Below are 22,786 nucleotides of genomic sequence, written 5' to 3'. Positions count from 1 at the left end.
TCCTGTCCTGAGTAATTTGACGAGGTCTTAAACAAAACGAAACAACAACAAAAACACTACTGAGTGTTATTAATTGATTGGACGTAACCTCTCAAGAACACTTTCACTTAGCAACACTCGAGCGGCTTCACAAGAACGTTAACACTGAAAGGAGGACATATGCCATGCCTTAAATTTGGTTATTTCATCTTAATGTACAGCACTGAAATGACGGGATTTCGTGAAGACATCAGAAACCGGTTGTTCCACGTGAGGTTTATTATCTTTGAAAGCAAGCCCTGAGAAATGCCTCCCATTGTTGGTTGCCTTCGAAGATTTTTGCTTTTCGTTTACGCGTTTGTTTTACAGAAAGAAATGGAACCAGTCATTGCAACAAAACTTCCTCCCACGTGTCAGGATCCCCAAGGGGACACAGTCCTTTCTCCAAAACCCAGTAATAACTAGCCCGGACTCTGGTTTACTGGAGGAAAGGATGAAGTGTTTTTTTTTTTTTTAACCTCTCGGAATATTACAGAAACAATCTTTGCACACAGGGAAGGAGCCAGGCATGTGAGAAGCCACCAAAACCACCAGGCTGTCTCACTTCCCGTGATATTTTAAAACTCATTCCAGACTGAAGGGTGTCATTCGTCTCGTGGGGGTGGGGTGGGGTGTGGATTTCCAAAGAAGGAGGCGGTGACAACTCCGTTTCGCCACGGATGCACTCGGCTGTGGAATCTACTCTCAACTCCCGGAAATTCATCCAAGATGTAACCTCGACTCTCTTTTTCAGCCAGGCAAGACCCTCCTCCCGCTTCGGTCAAGTTCAGAAAACTTCCCACCGTCATCCTTGCTAACAAAGATCCTCCATGCAGGAAGAAAACGATCCCCTCCATCCACACCTGTCCCGCACCCAGTCCGCACCCCGTCACCTCAGACCTCCCTGCCTCACCTTCTCCCACGACGCCGGAGCCTGAGATTTAACCCTTTACGGTCCTCAGAGGGGACGGGGAAGACTAAAGACGACGCACCTATTGCGCTAGAAATTGTGTTCCCCGAGGAAACGAGAACTTTAGAAACGCAAGTACCAGCCCCCTCTCGGGAGGACTGAGTGAACTGTCCCCTGCTTGTTAGCAGAAATACCAGTAAAACCGCCTGGCCTGCTGCCACACACCCCGCCTCTCCCGCGGGTGTAGGGGTGCCTGGAACGCAATTCCGGGCCTAAACCGGACAAGTCCCCGAGAAGCCTCCGAGAGACTCCGATGTCTAAGACATTGTAGCAGCTGCCCGAAATATCGATGAACCCTTACCTTATCGGTGACGTTGAGAATAGAAATTCTTTCTAGGGCAAACGAGAGCATTCCCTCGCCCTACCCCCCACGAATTAGTGACATCCTCCTATCCTCTGGTCCTAGCTGGCAAAACACCACAGCCAAGTGTTGACTGCGGGTGTGGGCCGGGTAGAAGGCTCGGTGTTCTGCCCATTGTGCCTGGTGCGCGAGGTGCCGCTGCGCTCCGGCCTGCGGAGTCCAAACTCGCAGCGGCAGCCGAAAGGAGGCGGAGGAGATGGCGTCCCAGCCGCCGCCTCCCCCGAAGCCCTGGGAGATCCGCCGAATTCCGGGGGCCGGGCCCGGCCCCGGCCCCAATTTCCAGTAAGTGTGGGATACTTCAGGCCGCGAATGTGGTGGGCCGGAGCGGGGAATCGGCTGGAGGCGGTTGAGGCCGTTGTTGGGGCCAGGTTTCCCCTCCCCCTCCCTACCAGTCCCCAACCTTGCGGGGTAGAGGTGGGGCCCTGGGTGGCCGAAGAGGAGAATTGCGGTGTCTGACAGCAGTTTCTGACCCGACTTCTCTCGGTAGCGACGTCCTTCGGGGAGCTCCTGGGTGTCTCTCTGGATCCCGGTGCTTGGAAGAAAGGGGGCGGCTTCCTACCCCTTTCTGTTTGCGGGACACCTTGACGGTACCGCTGGACCCCCCCAAGCGTTGGACTCTCGATCTGTAACAGGACAGTGGCGTTTGCTCGATGGGGAGAACAGTGTCTCTAACGCTTTTACTCTGTCGAGCTGGTGAAAGCCGAACAGGTCACTTTTACGCAGCTGGAACCTAAGCCACGAGGCTTTGCGTTCTTTTCCAGCATAAACTCAGCCACGTTTCGGGCCGAGATGTTGAGAAGCAACTTTAAAGCGGGAGTTCTAAATCTGAGGCTTTTGGATGGCCTCCGTGTGTAAAATAGTGTGTGATTTTTTTCCCAAGGCCTGTGTTTTTTGTTTGCTTTCAGTCAATATTAAATAGATCTACAGCTCAAAAATTGGAATAGGATAAAGAACAGAGTTTCACAGCCGTCTGCGTTTTGCGTTGGGTGGATCTGGACATCGTAATTCAGATGATTAGACTCGAATGTCACAACACCTAACACACAAAAATCCTTAACATAATGGAATGTGTTTCTGCTCTGTTCCAAAATGTTGTAATCTTTTATTTAAACGCTAAGATCCTTGAACACAACAACCACCTAATTTAATAATGATAAATACTTGGCAACTAATAAGCTTTAATTATGCGGTTAAGCGGTGGTGGCACCTTGTACTACCTTTTTTATAAGTGATTTGGCGTATTAAAAAAATCTAGACAGCTCTTTGGAAGACAGAGGTTTTATTTTTGCATTTGTTAAATTTCTGTTTATGTAAAATGAACCATTTCCCACTTTTTTTTCATTGTAAATTAGTTTAAATGCATAGAGACCGATAGAGAGTAAGATGATGAATACATGTGTATTCACTCCAACCTTTAAGAAATAACGTTTTGCCAGATTTGCCTCAGATTAAAAAAAAAAAAAAAAGAAACAGATAAACTCTCTCTCATTCCTCTTTCCTGCAGTAACTACTGCACCTATTTGGTGTTTAGGATACCCAACAGTTTTTATACTTTATTTAATATTTTAGTACTTAGGTTTGTATGTACATTTTATGTACCGTGTTTCCCCGAAAGTAATACCTAGCCGGTCTTATTTTCGGGGAAACATGGTATATATGACTATATTAAAAGTATATATGAAGTCTGACAATTAAGTTCACGAATTTGTTGCAACGAAGTTGCTAACCTTTTTTGATATCAGAGGGATTATTCACTGTGAATTTGTACCAACTGGACAGTTAACCAAGTTTACTATTTGGAAGTGCTGAAAAGGTGGCATGAAAAAGTTACATGACCTGAACTTTTCGCCAACAATTCATGGCTCTTGCATCACGACACTGCACCAGCTCACACAGCACTGCCTGTGAGGGACTTTTTAGCCAGTAAACAAATAACTGTATTGGAACACGCTCCCTGCTCACCTGATCTGGCCCCCAGTGATTTCTTTCTTTACCCGAAGATAAAGCAAATATTGGAAAGAAGACATTTTGATGACATTCAGGACATCAAGGGTAATATGATGACAGCTCTGATGACCATTCCAGAAAAAGAGTTCCAAAATTGCTTTGAAGGGTGGACTAGGTGCTGGCATCGGTGCATAGCTTCCCAAGGGGAGCACTTCGAAGATGACTGTAGGGATATTCAGCAGTGAGGTATGTGGCACTTTTTCTAGGATGAGTTCATGGACTTAAATTGTCGGCCTCGTATACACATTTATATTTTTTACTCCTGCTGAGTAGCTACAGTATTCATGCTCAGTACCCCAGTGTTCAGCCCGAGGATACATACCTTTCTTTAATTCAGGAAAATTCTTACCGTTTATATCTCTAAGTATTGTTTTAGCACTATTCTTTCACATCTCTTCTTCTGAAACTGCTATTAAACATTAGATCAAGAATAGTTTCTTCTACAAGTAACAATTTATGATTTGCTATGCTGTGGACTATTACGACATTTATTGTTTAATTAACAAGAAGTGAAGAGATCTGTTAATTCAACATTGTCATCAAGGGACCCACATTTTTCATGGCTTTCTTTTCTTTTTTTTTCCCTTCCCTGTCAGCTTTCTAACAGTTTTGGTCCTCTCAGTCTTATTCTTACTCCTTCAAAAGGAATCTTTTTTTCCTCTGGCTGCTTTCAAGATTTTCTCTTTGTTTTTGGTTTTCATGAGTTACACTTTGTTAAACCTCACTGGTTTTCTTTGTGTTCTTTTTTTGGGGGGTGGTGGTTTCAAGAATCATAGAGATTCTTAAATCTGACTTGATGTCTTTCATTAGTTTCAGAAAAGTCTCTGAGACATGATCTCTTTAAATATTGCTTCTGCCCATCATTTCACTCCTTTGAATACAATCACATATATTCACATATATACAGGAACATCTGTATCTGGCACTTTTTTTGTTTGTATGCTTTTGTTACTCATGCTCCATTCTGGGTATTTTCTTCTGAACTCTCTTCTAGTTCACTGATATTTTTCCTTCAGTCTATCTAATCTGGTGTTAACCATTCATTGAGTTCATGGTTTCAGGTATTTTTTAGTTTTAGAATTTCCATTTGGTTCTGCTTTATAATTTCTATTCTCTGCTGAAAACTCTGTCTTGTCTTTTTTTCTTGAATATATGGATCATAGTTGTTTAAAGTTTCTGCCTAATAACTCCATTATCTATATCCTTTCTGGATGCCTTTGTCTTATCTGATGTTGCTCCTTTTTTTAACATGTAGTTTTGTCATCATATAGGCCCAATTATTTTTTAATAAGAGCTGGACATTGTATATAGATAATTTAAGACAATTTGAGACTGAGGAGGGTATCTTCCTCCAGAGAGTTTTAGTACTTTTGATAGGCACCTTGGGCCACTACCCTGTTTCCCCGAAAATAAGACCTAGCTGGTCTTATTTTTAATAAGATAAGACTTATTTTTAATAAAATAAGACTTATTTTTAATAAAATAAGTAAATTAATTTTACTTATTTTACTATAATACCTGGTCTTATAGTAATTTTTGCTCCAAAAGGTGCATTAGAGCTGATGGTCCAGCTAGGTCTTATTTTCGGAGAAACATGGTAGCAATCTAGGATCATTTGAATGCAATCAAGAATTGAGCTGACTTTAAACTGTGGGTTTGGTTCCTACCCAGACTCGTCTATTTCCTGTAAAGTTTCTCACCCTTAACTCCTGGCATGTAGCCCTTTAAGGTCCCAGTCTGAAGGGGGGGGGAGGGTTACCTTGACCCTCCTCATTGGTGGTTCTGAACTCTAGTTTTTGTCTCCTTAGCCCAAGGAGTCTATTAAAAGTTCTGGTCAGCTTCTTATCTTGTCAGCCATCTCTTCCAGAATTGTCTCTTGTCCCTGGAGAAACATCTCAAAATGGGCTTTCTGTGTTACCTCTTTTTCCTGGTTCTTGGCTCTATAGTTCCTCAGTGCCTTGTTCTCTCATGCTTTAAATAGATAACTTTATATTTTTTCTAGCTTTTCTAGCTGTTTTCAGTGTGAAGGTTAGTTGATTACCTAAAATGCCATTACTTGAACTGGAATTTCCCAAGTTCTGTGTTTCCACTCTGTTCCTTAGTGTGTATAACAACTAGTTTTCTTCTTGTCTTATAGTTGCAAAATAACCCCTGTGGCTGTGGGCATCATGTCGGATCAGTAATGAAGTTCTTTTCATATTCACATGTTTTTATTTCATTTCAATTTTTATTTCAAAGATGTTATTGCTTCTTTACCTCTTTGTCCATTTTAAACTTAATTAGAATCTTTGTTGAGCTGTTATGTAAAATTCGTTTTTCCTTGAATGAGTTTTCATGCTCATTGTTGATTTTTTTTAGCTTTGTTAGTGTTTTTCTTTCATGTGTGCGGCATTTTTGATATTTTCATTTTGAGTAGGAATTTTTGAGTTCTGTTTTCTCTCCTTTCCCTTCTACATTCACCTCTATTTGGTAGGTTTCCTGTTACCACTACCAGCACTCACCACCCCCAAGGAAGAATAGATATAAAAATGGTGTCTTAGATTAAGGATATCAAAGATTTAAGTCACCGAGTCACTAGTTAACTTGTTTCATTTCCTGGGCTTGCGGTGTTATCAGAGTCCTCCCCCATTCTTAGTGTTGTAACTTTTCTAAAAATCCTAAACTATTGTAAGCATATTTTATAATCTCTTTTTCGGAGCCAAAGTAGCATTTCCCAGCCCCCAGCCTCAAGCAGTGAACTAGTTTCATTAAGTGGAACACTTTGTTTTTGTTATTTCCTGGAATCCTAAGTAAGCTCTGTCACTGCCTGATTCTAGACCCAGAATTGAGTAGGTCTATAGGTTTCCCATCCACCCCCCATCATTTTTTATTTCTGTTTTGTTTCTGTTCTATAAATCTAGATATGCCTGTTTGTTCTCTTTGTTTTATCTATCATTGCTCCTACTTTAAAGCTAGTTGCTTTATCAAAACCTGAATATACTACACTACTTGGTAGTACACTGACTCTTTTTAAAATTTTGTCTATTTTTTATATGATACAATATAAAGAAAACAACATCACCCATAAATTATTCTTGCCAAAAATGTTCACCTGATTCTAATCAAACCTTTAGATGCAGTCTTTAATTTAACTGGAAATACAGAGGATAGAGATACATTTAAACAACATTCTGGGAAAACACAGATCCAGAATGTGGGCATTTTAGAGGAAAATCGGCTAGACTCTTCAAAACGTCAAGGACATTTCAAAAAACAGGATTGTTCTAGTTTGAAAGAGAAAAGGAGACAAACAACCAAATGCCATGTGTGAGTCTTAATTGAATTTTTGTTAAAAAAAAAAAAAAACCTAAAAGACATTTTGACTCTTATAATTCAGTGATAAAAAGGCAAGTCACCTAATATTGTAAATGGGCAAAGTATCTGAATAGACATTTCTCCAGAAAAGATCTGAAACTGGCCAATAAGCACATGAAAAGATAATCCAACATTGTCAACCATCCAGAAAATGCAAATAAATTAAAACTACAGTGAGGTCTCACTTCACATCCACTAGAATGGAAATAATTTTTTAAAAAGGGATATAATCAGTAACAGTGTTGGCAAAGATGTGGTGAAATTGGAACTTTATGCAGTGCTAATAGGAATGTAAAATGGTACACTTGTTTTGGAAAACAATCTGGCAGTTCCACAGGTTAAACAGAGTTACCGTATGACCCAGTAATTCCACTCATGGATATATATACTCAGGAGATATGAAAGCATATGTCTACACAAAAACTTGTACATAAGTGTTCATAACAGCTTTAGTAATAATAGCCAAAAAGTGTAAACAACCCAAATGTCCATGGACTCATGTATGGATAAATATAATTCGGCAATAAAAAGGAATGAAGTGCTGACACATGCTATAATATGGATGAACCTTCAAAACATTATGCTGAGTGAAAGAAGCCAATCACAAAATACTACATATTGTATGACTCCATTTACAGTAGAGCTTCAGTATTTATGAATTCTGTATTTGCAAATTCTCCTACTCATTAAAATTTATGTGTAACTCCAAAACCATTACTCGTTGCACTTTCATGATCATTTGCAGATGTGTGTAGAGTTGCAAAAGATCTGAATCATCTCTCAGCTGAGGTTTACAAAGCAGTACTCTGGCTTCTGATCTCATCGTGTAAACGGGTACTTTTTGCAATCTGTTTAATGCCACATTTTTTTGGATTTTTGTTGGTGATTTTCTGTTTTAAAATGGCCCCTAAACATAGTGCTGAAGTGCTGCCTACTATTTCCAAGGAGCATTGTTTCCTCCAGGAGCAATGATTCCATGTTTGTTAATTCAATGTTTGCAGCAACTTTATAGAATATAACTATAGCAAATAACAAGAATTGACTACATATGTAACATCCAGAATAGACAAACCTGTAGAGACAAAGTAGATTAGTAGTTGCCTAGGGATAGAGCAGGAAATGGGGGGTGACTGCTAATGGATATGGGATTTCTTTTTGGGGTGATGAAAGTGTTCTGGAATTACATATGGCAATAGTTGTACACCTCTGTGGAATATACAAAACCATTTAATTTTAAACTTTAAATTAGTACATTTTATGGTATGTAAATTTTATCTCAATAAAACTATTTAAATAAAGACAGTTGAGAGTAATGGATATGTTTTGACTATCAACTGGATAATAAATGATATGGAATTGTTCAAAAATGGGAAAGTGATATTATGGTTTTGTATGAAATATCTTTGTTCTTAGGAAATGCACACTGAGGTATTTAGGATTAATGTATGAGGTCTGACAATTAAGTTCATGAACTTGCCACCTTGTGCTTACATAGCAGTTGTTGACTCTAGATGGAAAATATATGGATATTCATTGTGTCCTTTCTTTCAAGGTTTATTTTTTTTCTGCTTGAAATTTTTCAAAATTAAAATATTAGTGGGGGATACTTTTTGTACATTCAGCACTGAGAATACATCTTTTGTTCTTCTTAGTCATAGGCCCGTTTAGTATTTTTCTGGCTGTAACAGAGAGCAGGACTGTACGTGCACACCAAATATACTTGTATATGCCAGAAATAGCATTAAAACCAGTGAAGAGTATGAGGAAAACTCTTATTTTTTTCTTATTAAATGTGTACTTTTAAACCCCTATAATTTTAAAAATAGTATATTCGTTGTAATTTATGAATCAATACAAAGATATATAAAGAGAATAATCTCTATTAGTAGTCTGTGTGAAATATCTGTATTAAGTATTCACTAATGGGAGATTCCAGCACAGTCTTTATATCGGTATCTATTACATGCTAAACACTATAGTAGATAGTGGAAAAACAAGGACAACCCCTGTACTTTTGAAGGAGAAGAGGCAGACATATAAACAAATGTAAGGTACTATACAAAATATGGACAAAGAATTGTGAGAAGGACTTTTGATGATGGCAAAATAAGTAATTTAGGAAAAAATACCCTGCTGAGGACAAGTACAAAAGCTAAGCAGAATGTGAAAACATCTGCTTGAAGACATAATAGAGCATATGTGAAGGTTAAGATTTATGGAGCCCAGATCCAGGAAAGATGGAAATCCACAATGGTGAACATGGTATTTGAAAACACTTTTCCCATAGAAGCTTCTGCTGGTTCCAGAAGAAGCAGCTTAGATGATGAGAAGCTAGTTGAAAAGCACTTTTAACAGACTCTTAGAGCCTGGTTGGAGTTCAGAATTCCTCCAAGAGGAGGTGCTGATAAATTACCCAAAACTTGTGTTAGGACCCTAAAAAGATAAATCTGGATATGAGAGTATAAAAGAAGTAGGCCCTTACAGGAACAGAAGCCCAGCTTCAAATCATCTCAATTCCTGAAATTAAATTAAGGACATCATAGATTGATAGTAGCCTTAGCAGCTTGCATGTCCTAGTACAAAACCTTAATAATCAAAGAGTGAAAATTGAAAAAGAAGAAATAAACCTATCAATATTCACATACGATATGACTGCAAATCCTTAGATTCTAGGAAATCCAAAACAAGGTTGCTGGGTACAAGGACCATATTTTTAAAAAATCAATTATTTCTATGTGACAGCAACAAAGTGAAATTTTAGGAAGATACCACTTACAAAAATATCAAAAATCCAAAAAAATCCAAATTTGTAGGAATAAATCTAAAGACCTCTATATAATAAACTATAAAACATTACTGAGACTCAATAAAGTTATTTTTAAAAACCATTTTTGAGAAAAATCTTTAAAAGACTACTAAGGGGAGCATATATTGTATTTGTGGGTTGAAACTGTCACTATTATAAAGATATCAATTATCTCAGATTAACCTTCAGCTTCAGTGTAACCCCAAACAGAATCTCAATAGGATTTTTGAGGGGGGGAAAGGGTTATAGAACTTCAAGCTCTGATTCTAAAATGAATATGGAAATTCAAAGGTTCAAATAGCCAAGACACTCTTAAAGATGAAGAACATTGTGAGAGGACCTGACTTATTGGATATTAAGATCTGTTAGAAAAATAATAGTAATTACGATAGTGTCATTTAGGTGCAAGGATGGACAAATATCTAGCAACCAACCCTGAGAAAATGCGCACATATCTTAAAAAGAAACCCCAGATTGAAGATTGTACTAATAATGCCATCATAAGTAAGAAAATAACAGAGCTCATTCAGCTGTTTTATCTTACACATTTTGTCTTAATACTGAGATTTTAAGCAACTGTATCTTAGAGACTATTCCTTACTCTTAACCCATCTTCAGGAGTATCTCATAACACTAGATATAGGAGGTGTTTAATAGTTAATTTGAATTGAATCTATTGTGTGTTTAAGTTACTATTGTGAATCTTTTTTGGTTTCAGATCTGCTGATTTGGGTCCTACATTATTGACAAGACCTGGACAACCAACACTTACCAGAGTGCCCCCACCTATTCTTCCAAGGCCATCACAGCAGACAGGAAGTAGCAATCTGAACACTTTCAGACCTGCTTACAGCTCATTTTCTTCAGGATATGGTGCCTATGGAAATTCATTTTATGGAAGCTATAGCCCTTATAGTTACGGATATAATGGGTTAAGCTATAACCGCCTCCGTGTAGATGATCTTCCACCTAGTAGATTTGTTCAGCAAGCTGAAGAAAGCAGCAGAGGTGCATTTCAGTCCATTGAAAGTATTGTGCACGCATTTGCCTCTGTCAGTATGATGATGGATGCTACCTTTTCAGCTGTCTATAATAGTTTTAGGGCTGTATTGGATGTAGTGAATCATTTTTCCCGATTAAAAATACACTTCACAAAGGTTTTTTCAGTTTTTGCATTAGTGAGGACTATACGGTATCTTTACAGACGGTTACAGTGGTTGATAGGTTTAAGAAGAGGCTCTGAGAATGAGGACCTGTGGGCGGAAAGTGAAGGAACTGTGGCTTGCCTTGGTGCCGAGGACAGAGCAGCTAACTCAGCAAAATCTTGGCCAATTTTCTTGTTCTTTGCTGTTATCCTTGGTGGTCCTTATTACCTCATCTGGAAACTGCTGTCTACTCACAGTGATGAAATAACAGGTAAGGATAACAGAACGGGTACAGAAACCACACAACAATCTCAAATTTAAGAACAAATTTGTTAAATTAGCATTCTTTATATTTGTATTTAATATTTTGATCCAGTTATATTGTCAGTTAAGAACTTCAAAACTGGAAAAGCAATATATAGCTAAAACAGGCTTGTTGATTTATTCATTCATTCAATATAACAGTACATGTTACCTGACTACTGTTTACAGGGTTCTGAACTTGATGCTGTGGAGGATATAAAGATACATAGGACATAATCTTTCTAACTTATTGGTGGGGAGATGGGTAAGACACATACACAGGTAATTGTAATGAGGCGGAAAGAGTGGGGTAAGGAATAGGACAGTTGGGGAGGACATAAGTTTTATTGAACCTTTTTTATATGCAAGACACTGCCAGGTATTTTGTGTATTTTATCTCATTTAATTCTTATGACAACCCTAAGAGATAGGAATTAAGCTTCATTTTACAAATGACAAAATGAGGTTCAGGGAAGTCACTTGCCGAAGGTCACGTCTTTAATAAGGTAGAACCAGAAACAAAAACAGGCTTGTTTCACTGTTAAGCCCCTTTTCTGTCAGCTGGAACAGAGTGCTATCTCAGTTTAAAACTGAAGCTAAGTTGTTTGTTTTGTTTTTTTGTCCATTGGTATCCAGGAATAAGTGGTGTTTAAGTTAGATTTTTGAAGGATACGTAACATTTCATCAGTTAGGTAGGAGGAAAAAAAGACCATCAAGCAGATGGAACAGCTTGAACAAAAGTTCATAGGCAGGAAGTATGAGATTTGTTCAGCAGCTGTCCTGTAGTATAGAATAAAAGGATACTAAATAAGGCTGAGAAATTAGGTTGAGACTAATAATGGGAGATCTTAATCTTCATTTAGTAAGGAAAGGATGGCTTTTTTTTTTGTGGTTGGTTTGTTTTGTGGTTCAGGTGTTTAAGAAAGGTCAGTGTAAGTTAAAACAGGTTGAAATAGATTGGTAAGATTCATAAAGAATTTGGGGGTATGTTTACCTTTGTATTCCTGAAAGCTAATAACCTGCTTGACACATAGAAGTTACTTAGTAAATATTTATTTATTTGGGGACATCAATTATGATGCTTTTGCATTTGACTCGGGGAGAAATGATGAAGTCCTAAACTAGGGTGTGTGAAAAGCAGGGTAAATACAACAAACAGATTCAACAGATTTAGTTACTGGCTAGAGGTGGTGCATAAAAGGGAAAAAGGAATCAAAATGTCCTAGACCTTTACATTTGGATTAATAGAGAAATAATATTTCATTCATTAATTCAATAAATATTTTGGGGGCCTGCTAGGTGCCAGATTCAATTCTAAGAGCTAGGAATATAGTAATGAATAAAACAGATTTAAAAATCCCCATCTTTATGACTGTCTAGTTGGAGAAGATAGCAAAAAGCAAGTAAGTAAAATATATACAGTTGACCCTTGAACAACATAGGTTTGAACTTCAGAGTCCACTTACGTGCAGATTTTTTCAGTAAATATAGTTGGCCCTTCATATCTAGAGGTTTTGCATCCACAAATTCACCTAACCTCAGATCAAATACACTATTTTCGAATTCCCAACCACAGATGGAAAATACTATTTTCCATTCGCAGTTGATCAAATCTGCAGACACAAAGGGCCGACTATAGAATCAAAAGCTATAATGTGGATTTCAGATTGCGTGGGGTTCTAACTGCGCCTAACCCTTGCGTTGTGCAAAGGTCACCGGTAGTAAGTCAGAAGGTAATAATAAATGCTATAGGAAAAAAAATAGGGACGAGTGTTGCAGAGCCAGGGCTAGGAAGTGGGGTGACAGTGCTACACCAGTCCAGGGAAAACCTCCCTGAAGGAGATAAAGAGTAAAACCTGTATCTATTCAAGGGAATCATTTGAGGCATAAGGAACAGCAAACGTGGAAAGGTATTTAAGTGGTTGTGTGGCTGGCATGTCATGTGAACTGCAAGACGGCCTGTGAAAGGAGCAAGGTGAGAGTAGCAGGAGATGAAGGAGGGAAGAGTACAGTGTTTTGGGGACCTCCATGCAAGTGTAGAGGAAATTTCCACGTTTCAAAGTTCATTGAAGTGTACAATTGAGAAACTTCCACTTAGTCTTCATTTGGAAGTGATCAATCTCGAATTTAATGACATGGTTAAAGGTAAATTCGAAAGAACTTAGAATTCTACTTCGTTTTTCTTCTTATGGATGAATGTACTCAATAAGTGCATTGATATTAGTATTTGTCAGTACCTACCTGCATTGAGAAAACTTCCAAAGATGGAGGACTTCAGATCTCATTATGAATGAGCATTAACAGATGAGCATTGGCAATTGATAATGATCATCATAGGGAAACACTGTCTTTGAACCCCAATTAGTGAAATATTATCCTATCCCCTAAATGTGCTATTCATCTCAGTAGTAGACCTGTATTTATAAATAAATAAATAAATAAATAAATACAAGAACTCTATTACATTTTGAGTTTTGTCAAAAAATTATGGAAATGTTTTTTTCTCATTTATTATATAAGTAACTATACAATATCTTCAATTTGCCCATGACCTGCAAAGCCTAAAATATTTGTTATTTGACCCTTTAGAGAAAAACGTTTGTTGACCTCTGGCTTAAAGTAAGGGAGCTAGAATTTTGAGCTTGTAGAAAAGGAAAAAGTTCATAATAGATATCCTAGTGAACATATTGTTGATTTTATATAATATTAATTATAGAATTTATTTTGGGGGGTGACTTTCCTCTGCAAATAAATTTATGCGTTTTATAAACCATAGCCAGTGAAATATCTGCATTTTCCTTTTGTAAATTTTACTAACATAATCTTAATTTGGTTTATAGATAACACCAACTGGGCAAGTGGTGAGGATGACCATGTAGTTGCTAGAGCAGAATATGATTTTGTTGCTGTATCTGAAGAAGAAATTTCTTTCCGTGCCGGTGATATGCTAAACTTAGCTCTCAAAGGTAACAAAACATGAATAAATTGGAATTATCTGTGAATTTTTAGAATTTATAAATGTAATATTAAAAACTGCAACAAAGAATATTAGTGATTGTTAGTTAACTCAGAAGTACCAGTAGTTACTAGGATTTCTCTTTTGTGTCTATTTAGAACTTCCAAATGGGGGGGGGTGGAATGCCCCAATAGAGTTGTTCCCATAATATTTCACTGAGATAAGGAAGGAGTTTGTTGACATAATCTCTTTTAAATGCAAAACACTTGAATTCCAAACTGTTAATCCCCACACAAAAACATGAGGTAAACACTAAATTTAATAAATCTAACAAACCAAAGAAATTATGTAGCATCTTCTAAGTATTCCCAGCAGACTAACTGCTGGGGCTGGTATTGGTTTCTTTGTTACTTCAATAGTGTTTACTTAGAAACTCCAATATAAATATTTTAGGAATTCCTGTCATGAAGTATTAAAGAACCTCAGAATGAAATTTATACACATCTCAGGTTTATTTTTGGACCAGGTCACTAATAGTTTTTAATGGTTCCAGGCAAAATGGCCTTTTTCTTCCGTTTTCCCCAGTAATGATGATCAGAATTTTTGTGGATTTACAAAATAAATCTTGTGTGTGTTTGTGATGATTCAGGTTTGCTACTAAAAGTCACATTTTGTTAGTAAAGATACTAATAACAATAATAATCACTGTCATTTATAGAATACTTACTCTGTACAAAGTACTATATATATTTTATTTAATCCTTATAATGCTGTGAAGTGGATACTGTTCCTACCTTGTCCCTCTTTTAAACATGAGAAAACTAAGACTCAGAATTCCGAGTAAATTGTCCAGTATCACAAAACTAAGATGTAGTGGAGCTGGACTATGAACCTAGGTTTATTTGACTTCAGAACGTGTACTTTTAACCACTTGGGCTGTTTTCCAGGTGATCTATTTATGGAAGCTTTAGCCTTTAATTGGTTTTAGTCACTCTTTACATAAGAAAAAAATACCTTTAATGTTCAGATCATTAATTTAATGTGTAAATAATTGAAAATTTTGCATCAAATTTGCTAAATCTCTGCCCCTCATACACAAAACCTAGGCTTCTAGGTACTATGTTTGTGTTTTTCTTCTAGTGAAAATAACACCTTACTATTTGAGATTTCAAAAGAATGATTCCTTTTTAAAATTTATTTTTCGAGATGATACCGATACAAAAAATTAGTTTTAATTAATCTAAATAAAGAAGATCAAGTGTGGTTTCTTTCAATTACATTATAATCATTCAGAAAAATGTTATAGCTCAGATTATTCTATTTAATATTGCCTCTTAACACGTTGACTTTGCTTCTTTGCTTTCTTCCATTACTCAAGTAAAGTATGTACATTTAGAACAAAATCAGTCACGTGGTTAATTTAAGTGTTTCTTTTTTAATAGCATATTAAACATTAAAATGTCACATTGTGCTTAAATTACAATGTTGAACTAAAACACTAACAGTTAAACCTCTTTTTAAAGACGTGGATAAAATAGGTATGAGAATATCAAAATACAAAATTGAATATATTAAGTAATTTTTCCTACTGTAAGCTTAGATTATTGCCTTTAACTTTTTGTCATATCGCTAGAGATAAGAGAGGTCTTCATTTTTGGCCATCTTGGATTAAAATTAACATTCACTGTCTTCAGGATTGTTCATCATACATAGAATGAATTTTATATTTTGGCCAAAAGTATGTAAAGAAAGCTAGCTGATGTGAAGATATATGTTTATGTCCTATACTTATCCCTAACTAATCTTATTGAGAATGAATGAGAAATTAATTTCTTAAATTCTAGTTTAAAATATGAAAGACATTGATGTTAGTTTTCAGCTTTTGGGAGAGCTGAATCTCCTTACCCTATAAATGAGCCAACTGATGGTATAAACTTTATCTTCTTCAAGGTTGAAAAAAATATTCAGTAAGTCTAAAATAAAAAGTATAAATTATAAGAAGGGACACCACAATTGTTAAGCCTATCATCATTTGATTTTGAATATAAATGTATATACTATTTGTTTATATATTTTATTGTTTAAGTGTAACACAGATTTGACTTAATATTTTACTATCAATATTCTTCTGGATCTCCAAAGTATGTTATAATTACAAGACTGTCTTTTCTTTCATCAGAACAGCAACCTAAAGTGCGTGGTTGGCTTCTGGCTAGTCTTGATGGTCAAACAACAGGACTTATACCTGCTAATTATGTCAAAATTCTTGGTAAAAGAAGAGGTAAAAAAACAGTGGAATCCAGTAAAATCTCCACGCAGCAACAAAATTTGACCAACACAACATTAATTAAAGGAGCCACAGCTGCTGATTCTTTGGATGAACAGGAAGCTGCCTTTGAATCTGTTTTTGTTGAAACTAGTAAGGTTCCAACTGTACCTGATTCCACTGGGAAAAGTGGAGATAAACAAGATCTTTGATATCTTTCATATTTGCCTGCAGTTGAACTGTACTTTAGAGTACTTTTTAAAAATTACTTCTTACAAAGAAATTATTCTGTAATCCAGTGAACACATTTATTAATGGCTATTCCAAGTGTTTTGCCACTAGCAATTCTTAAAGTTGTACACTAGTATGTTGGTCTAGTGACCTGGTTATGTTTTACAAGATATTGAACCACGAGGATGTTTGTTTCACCTAGATTTTAAGATTATGGGGACTGCTATCATTTTCATCTTATTTAAAACCTTATGTTTATTGAAGGAGTAAGATTGATGAAATATATAGAATATACTGTTGCTGCAGCAGGGATCATTAATGCTTTTTAAAATTCTAGATTGTCTTGGAATCCTCAGAAATCGAGTAATAACATAAGAATAGGCAGAAAGGCTAATTTTTTTATGACTCTAATTAAATTGAATAATAAAACTTTTCTGATCTGTATTACATCCAGTCTTGGGTTTGCTTTAGGCAATAATATGTTTTTACCTACTAACAATTGATACTGTTATCTTTTATTGTGTTTTTTTAAAGTTTATCTTAAAAAGATCACTAGAAGCGTTGTGAAGGAGATGGTTCTATCGTGATATTTAACCCTAATAGTTTTCCCTGTTAGTAAAAAAATAATCTTTCTTACAGATTCTTTCCATTTCTTGTGAGGGTCAAAGAACTTTTTATCCCTTTACAGTGTGACTAATTTTCATCCTGGAGAATCAGGATATATGAAAGATTTACTTTCTTTTTCTCCAACCGAGACTCAGGTTCTTTGAGTTTATGCTTAATGATATAATCGGTTCTAGCAGTAATGATTTAAAATCTTTTCATAGATTCTCTGTTTCTAGTGTAATTACTTTTTAAAGTCCATATGCAGGCTGTTCATTAAAAATACACATTGATTTTAGTTTTTACTATTTGAGACTATAAATAAAATGCTGAATTGCCATTTAGCATATGATAGATAATACGATTTGACTTGCTTTGCATTTAATAATGACTTTAAATGCAGTTAAATTTCAGTCCACTGAATATTTCCCCACAAATTGGAAAATTTGTATAGTTGCTTTGATCATACTACAAAATGACACTATCAGGTGTACAAGAAAATATTTACAGATATTGTTGAAAACACCGTTATTTGATAAAGAATTTGATTTAGTATTTTTCTTTTTATAAACTTTATGTTCACCAAATAAGTGATTCTAGAACAGTTCAGACTAAAATATATAGGAACCAAATATATACTCAGAATAGAACTTTACTAAAGGCTTCTTGGAACCTCTCTTTTGAAATGACAGACTAATAACTGACATATCATTTAAAATACAAATATTGATCCTGTGCAGAAAAAAGTAATAAGATAGTAAAATTTATTTCTCTTCAGCCTATTTTTTAATATGCAGTTATTACTTAGTCTTCAAGTTGAGATAAAGTTTCTTGTATATTATTTTCCATTTTTGTTCTACAATTAGAAGTTCTGCTTTGTTTTTTTATCAAGTAATTTATGGAAATTTTGTTCTTGAAACAAATTTTTGATAAAACACATTAAATTTGGTGTTGAGATTTCTGAATTGAATACTGTAGGTGAAGTAGAGGTGAAATGTTGAGTCAGCGCTATCTAGATTTTTCTAAAGGTGAATCTTTACGATAGAATTTGTTATTGCTGTTAAAGATGTGTAGGGAGAAGAGTATAGCACAGAATGAATAACAAAACAATTTCACTTTCTTAGGGTGTTTATTTTTTAGTTAAGTATGCTAAATTGCAGTATACATTATCTGAGTATACATTATTTGTGTCTGAAAATTCCTTTTTTATTAAAATTCTACAAAAGGAATTGAGGACTGCAATAAGAAATTTTGTAACCTTTTTTATTATGCCAGTTTTAGTATAATTTTTTAGATGAGGTTAAATGTAATGTTCAAGGCTCCAGTATTGTTATTTTTAGGAACTTGTTTAAGGAGTACTACTTTACAGAAATTACTAACTAAAACCACAACATTTTCAATTTAATAGTCACAAGTTACAATAAGAAAACAGGTTTCATTTACAAATTTCTGATTATATTTTATCAGTTTAGAAAGAAAGAGGACTATAAATTTTCATGTTTTAACATTTTATTTAGGTACTTGATTTAGTCTGTCAGTGTGTCATAATTATACATTTACTTGAATATAGTTGTCCTTTATTTTGTGCTTTCGTTAATGGAAAAAAGAACAGAAGTTGAATGCAGTTAAAATTTTATTTTTAATAGATCGTGAAGTTACTTTTACTGGACAAATAAAAATACATTAAACTCAATTGACTTTTTTTTAAGATAAACTGTTAACTCTTTTTTGCAGGATTGGAATTGATATATATAAAAAGTCTGTTTTTCTTCGTATCGTCGTGTATATTTACTACAAACAAATGTGTCTGTTCTATTTCCTTGTGATTTAAAGAAAATTGTTAGACCTACATTTATATAAAAATTATCTAGAAGGTAAGTTAAATAAAAATAAGACTACAAACCTAGATTTTGGGAGACCTGGAATCTAATCTGTATACCACTACTACTTACTGCAAGATTTAACTCACATTATTTTTTAGTTTCCTCATTGTAACGTTGGGGATAGCTGCTACATCTACCTCACATGAGACTGCTTTTAAATAATATAAAATACAATCAAAGGTAAGATGTTATGGCAGTTATATTTGAATTTCTCCATGTATATTTAAACTTCTTAAATCCTGTAAAAATATCACAAAGTATTTATATCATCTAGAATTTCAGATTCATACATAATTAAAAATTGTACTTATGACTTTGCCAAAAATGTAATTTTAAATGATTTTACTGGATACCAGAATAGTCTAACTTAGAAAAACACAGTGGAATATTTATTCATCACAAGAAATTTGTTTTTTCAGCATTGTTTTGAAGTGTCCTTTCATATTATAAAGTTTTTTTATATTTAGCTTATTTGGGAGAATGAACTATTTCTTTTAAAGTCAGCTAACTCACAAATCATGTGGGGTATTTAATATATTATGCCCCATGAATAGTTTTCCACATTTAAATACTGTTTAAGTAATCTAACTTAAATCTTAATGGTGTTTTCTGCTCATGGAAAATAAGTGTTTTGTTTTTATTTTTAAGGATCTCAGGTGCTCAGAATTGAGTTAGTCATTGATCATACTTTTTATTAATGACAACAATGTCATTGGTTGGGAAAAGCTACCTTTTTGTTCTGTTTCATTTTACCCTAATAGTGTTTCTTCATCTCCTGCCTGCAATTTCATACTCCTCATTTCTTACTTATTTAATGTTTATCTCTTCAAGCCATCTTCCAAATTTTGGATTTATTTCCTTGAAAAACTACATAGTATTTCTTTTGTATAAGTTTTCAATTTTATAAAACTGATATAATGGTATAAATCTCATTTTACTTCTGACTTTCATAAAATATTATGTTTTTAATACCTATTCATGTTACTTTACATAACATGCTTCTGACTGATGCATATTATTTTATTGCATTCACATACCATAGCTTATCTTTTCCTCTAGTCATACTTAGGTTGTTTCCAGCTGTTCCCATTTCTACAAGCTTGTACATGTCTTCCTATGAATCTGCCCTATAGTTTCTATTGTAATATATACTTATATATATAATATATATATATATATATATATATATATATATATATATATATATATATATATATATATCCTGGAGTAGAATGGCTGGGGTTTGGGGGATGTGCATATTTAATTTCGGTTAAATAATGCTGGATTGTTCTTAGGAATGATTATACCAGTTTATACTTGCACCAGCAAGATATGAAGGTTTCGTTTTCTCTACATCTTTAGCAGCACTTGATATTTTCTGATTTTTATTAATGTGATGTGAAATTGTATTGTATCTTAATATGTGTTATCTGATTACTGATGAGGCTGAGCATCTGCTATTTAGTCATTCTGGTTTTCCAATGCTATACTACTTATACTTTGACCATTTTTCTGTTAGGTTTTTCTCTTTCTTCCTGATTATAGCACAAGAAATTCTTTATAGATTCTAGATGTTATGTCCTTGTCAAGTTTAGGTTTTAGAAATAACTCAGTCTTGTCATTTGTTAATTCTTGTCTTGGTGTCCTTCATGGAATAGAAATGTTTAATTTTATTCCCAATTATTTGTGTTTTTTAGGTCTTGTTCTTCTGTCAGTTTTATAGTTTTATCTACATTTAGCTCTTTCATTTTAATTGGAACTTTTTGGGTATGGTATGAGGTATGAATCCAGCTTTTTCTCCAGGTAGTCATTAAGGGGAAAGAGTTAACAAAACACCTCTCTCATTTTAATTGGAACTTTTTGGGTATGGTATGAGGTATGAATCCAGCTTTTTCTCCAGGTAGTCATTAAGGGGAAAGAGTTAACAAAACACCTCTCTCTCTCTCTCTGTCTCTCTCTCTCTGTCTCTCTATATATGTGTGTGTGTGTGTGTGTGTGTGTGTGTGTGTGTGTGTGTGTGTGTGTGTATACACACATACATACATACATACGTATGTAGATACATATATACGTATGTATATATGTATATAATATATACATATATATCCATATACACATATATATATATATGTACATATATATATATATCTCCATCCCTGTCTCTGTCTCTGAAAATTATCTTAGGTTTATCTTTTTCTTAGCATGATTTTTTTGGGGAGGGGTGGGAATTTACTAGGTTAAGATAAATATGGAAAGACAGCTATTTACCCAGCAACATTTTTTTTATTGCAAAAAGAAAAGGCACAGGCTTTAAGACTTCTGAGTAAAGTAGTAAGACTGGTAACTCACCTTGTTCCTTATTGCAGAGACCTGAAACAGGAGACCTTCGATTTTTACAAAATCGTAGGACCTGTGGCACATGAGGCTTCCCTAAGGAGGATGCTCTTCCTCCATGCCATGTTACTGTGCTGTACTACCCTTCTGCCAAACTAAATGACCTTGGTGCCCAATTACATTCTTTTGGGTCTTGTGAGTGTGAGTATCTGTCTGCCGGACTTGCAGGTTAGGTTTGTAGTCAGTTTTTCTAACACCATCTGCTAAATAATCCATATTTTCCCCATTGCATTACATATCAAGTTCCCAAAACATGAAACTGTTCAGGATTCTCTGTTCTTTTTTATTGATATATGTCAGTTCCCTTCTTATATATACAACATTATCTTAATGTAACTGCAATATGTCTAAATATCTGATAGGTGAATCTGTTTTGTCTTCCTTTGTTATCTATTTGTTGATTTTTATTCTGTATAAATTTTAATATCAGTTTATCAAGCTCCCTAAAAGAAGCTGGTGCGATTTTGTTTGGAATTGCATTGAATTTATAGGTTAATTTAGAATTGACATATTCACAATGTCAAATCATCCCATTCATGAATATAATTTCTCCATTTAATCAGGACATCATGTTTTTTGGCTAATTTCTGGATACTTTATGATTTTTGTTGCCATTGAAAATGGTATCCTCTTACTTCTGGCACAGAGAAATATGTTGAACTTGGTATGTTGACCTTGTATTAATATTTTCAGCTTTGAAGAATACTCATTCTAATTTTTTTTTTTTTTTAATTTTACTGGGGAATATTGGAGGACAGTGTGTTTCTCCAGGGAGTTGTCCTTCAATCTAGTTGTGGAGGGCGCAGCTCAGCTCCAAGTCCAGTTGCATTTTCAGTCTTTAGTTACAGGGGGCGCAGCCCACCATCCCGTGGTGGAAATGAACCCGCAAGTGGGAAATGAACCCGCAACCTTGTTGAGAGCTCACGCTCTAACTAACTGAGCCATCTGGCCGCCCCAGTTCTGATATTATTGATTCTCTTGGATCGTCTATGTGAATGCAAATGCAAATAATGACAGTTTTATCTTTTCCTTTTCGTTTTTTTTATACTTTTCATTCTCTTTCTTTTGACCAGGTTGCTAGTCTATATTTGACAGTAGCCGTGATGATAGGCATTTTTATCTTATTTCTACTTTAGAGTCTAAAGTTGCTCTATTAGATATGATATTTGCTGTGAGTTTTATGCTAGTTGTCTTTATCAAAAGAAGTTCCTTTTTATTGCTAACTTAAATCTGCATTTGTTTAGATGATCTTTTGATTTTTCTCCTTTAGAAATAGTAATATGATGAATAATTGATTTTTCTGAGATTGAACGATTCTTGTCTTCCTACTTGATATTAGTTTTTTTAATAAAATAATTTGTTTTATCAAATATATGCATATAAATGAGTATGGAAGGTGATTAATAGAAAAGTGAGGTACCATGCAGAAACCAACTGTATATAGAAGGCAGTATTGCCACTGTTTGATGAGGTGTACCAGAAGAAACTA

The 22,786-nt window shown here is 35.0% G+C and overlaps 2 protein-coding genes across 4 annotated transcripts in view; one reads left to right on the top strand and one right to left on the bottom strand.

Annotated features, from left to right (window-relative positions):
- Positions 1 to 1,727, bottom strand: part of PUS10 (pseudouridine synthase 10) — a 62,848-nt gene extending 61,121 nt beyond the window's left edge. Inside the window, exon 1 of one of the 3 annotated variants that reach the window (XM_081069042.1) lies at positions 1,290 to 1,727. The gene's annotated coding sequence lies outside the window, so the exon portion shown is untranslated. Of the gene's footprint in view, positions 1 to 931; positions 1,208 to 1,289 lie in introns of those variants that run through there. The other 2 variants (XM_081069041.1, XM_081069043.1) reach the window with 2 other exon arrangements.
- Positions 1,004 to 19,894, top strand: PEX13 (peroxisomal biogenesis factor 13). Its single transcript, XM_081069044.1, has 4 exons — positions 1,004 to 1,631; positions 10,235 to 10,932; positions 13,805 to 13,930; positions 16,100 to 19,894. The coding sequence occupies exons 1-4, from the start codon at positions 1,546 to 1,548 to the stop codon at positions 16,396 to 16,398; spliced, it is 1,209 nt and encodes a 402-aa protein (XP_080925170.1). The 5' UTR covers positions 1,004 to 1,545; the 3' UTR covers positions 16,399 to 19,894.
- Positions 19,895 to 22,786: the final 2,892 nt, after the last annotated feature.

Source organism: Rhinolophus hipposideros, assembly GCF_964194185.1.
Source record: "Rhinolophus hipposideros genome assembly, chromosome: 12".
In the NCBI taxonomy this organism is placed as follows: Eukaryota; Metazoa; Chordata; class Mammalia; order Chiroptera; family Rhinolophidae; genus Rhinolophus; species Rhinolophus hipposideros.
The sequence above is the reverse complement of the archived record's forward strand: the minus strand, read 5'-3'. Positions and strand labels throughout refer to the sequence as shown.

What these genes read in the sequence shown, in the direction of transcription:
- PEX13 (XM_081069044.1), top strand. Translation starts at nt 1,546, where the DNA reads ATGGCGTCCCAGCCGCCGCCTCCCCCGAAGCCCTGGGAGATCCGCCGA. An exon ending in TCACAGTGATGAAATAACAG is followed by an intron (nt 10,933 to 13,804) that starts GTAAGGATAACA and finishes TTTGGTTTATAG; the next exon opens with ATAACACCAACTGGGCAAGT. An exon ending in GCTAAACTTAGCTCTCAAAG is followed by an intron (nt 13,931 to 16,099) that starts GTAACAAAACAT and finishes TTCTTTCATCAG; the next exon opens with AACAGCAACCTAAAGTGCGT.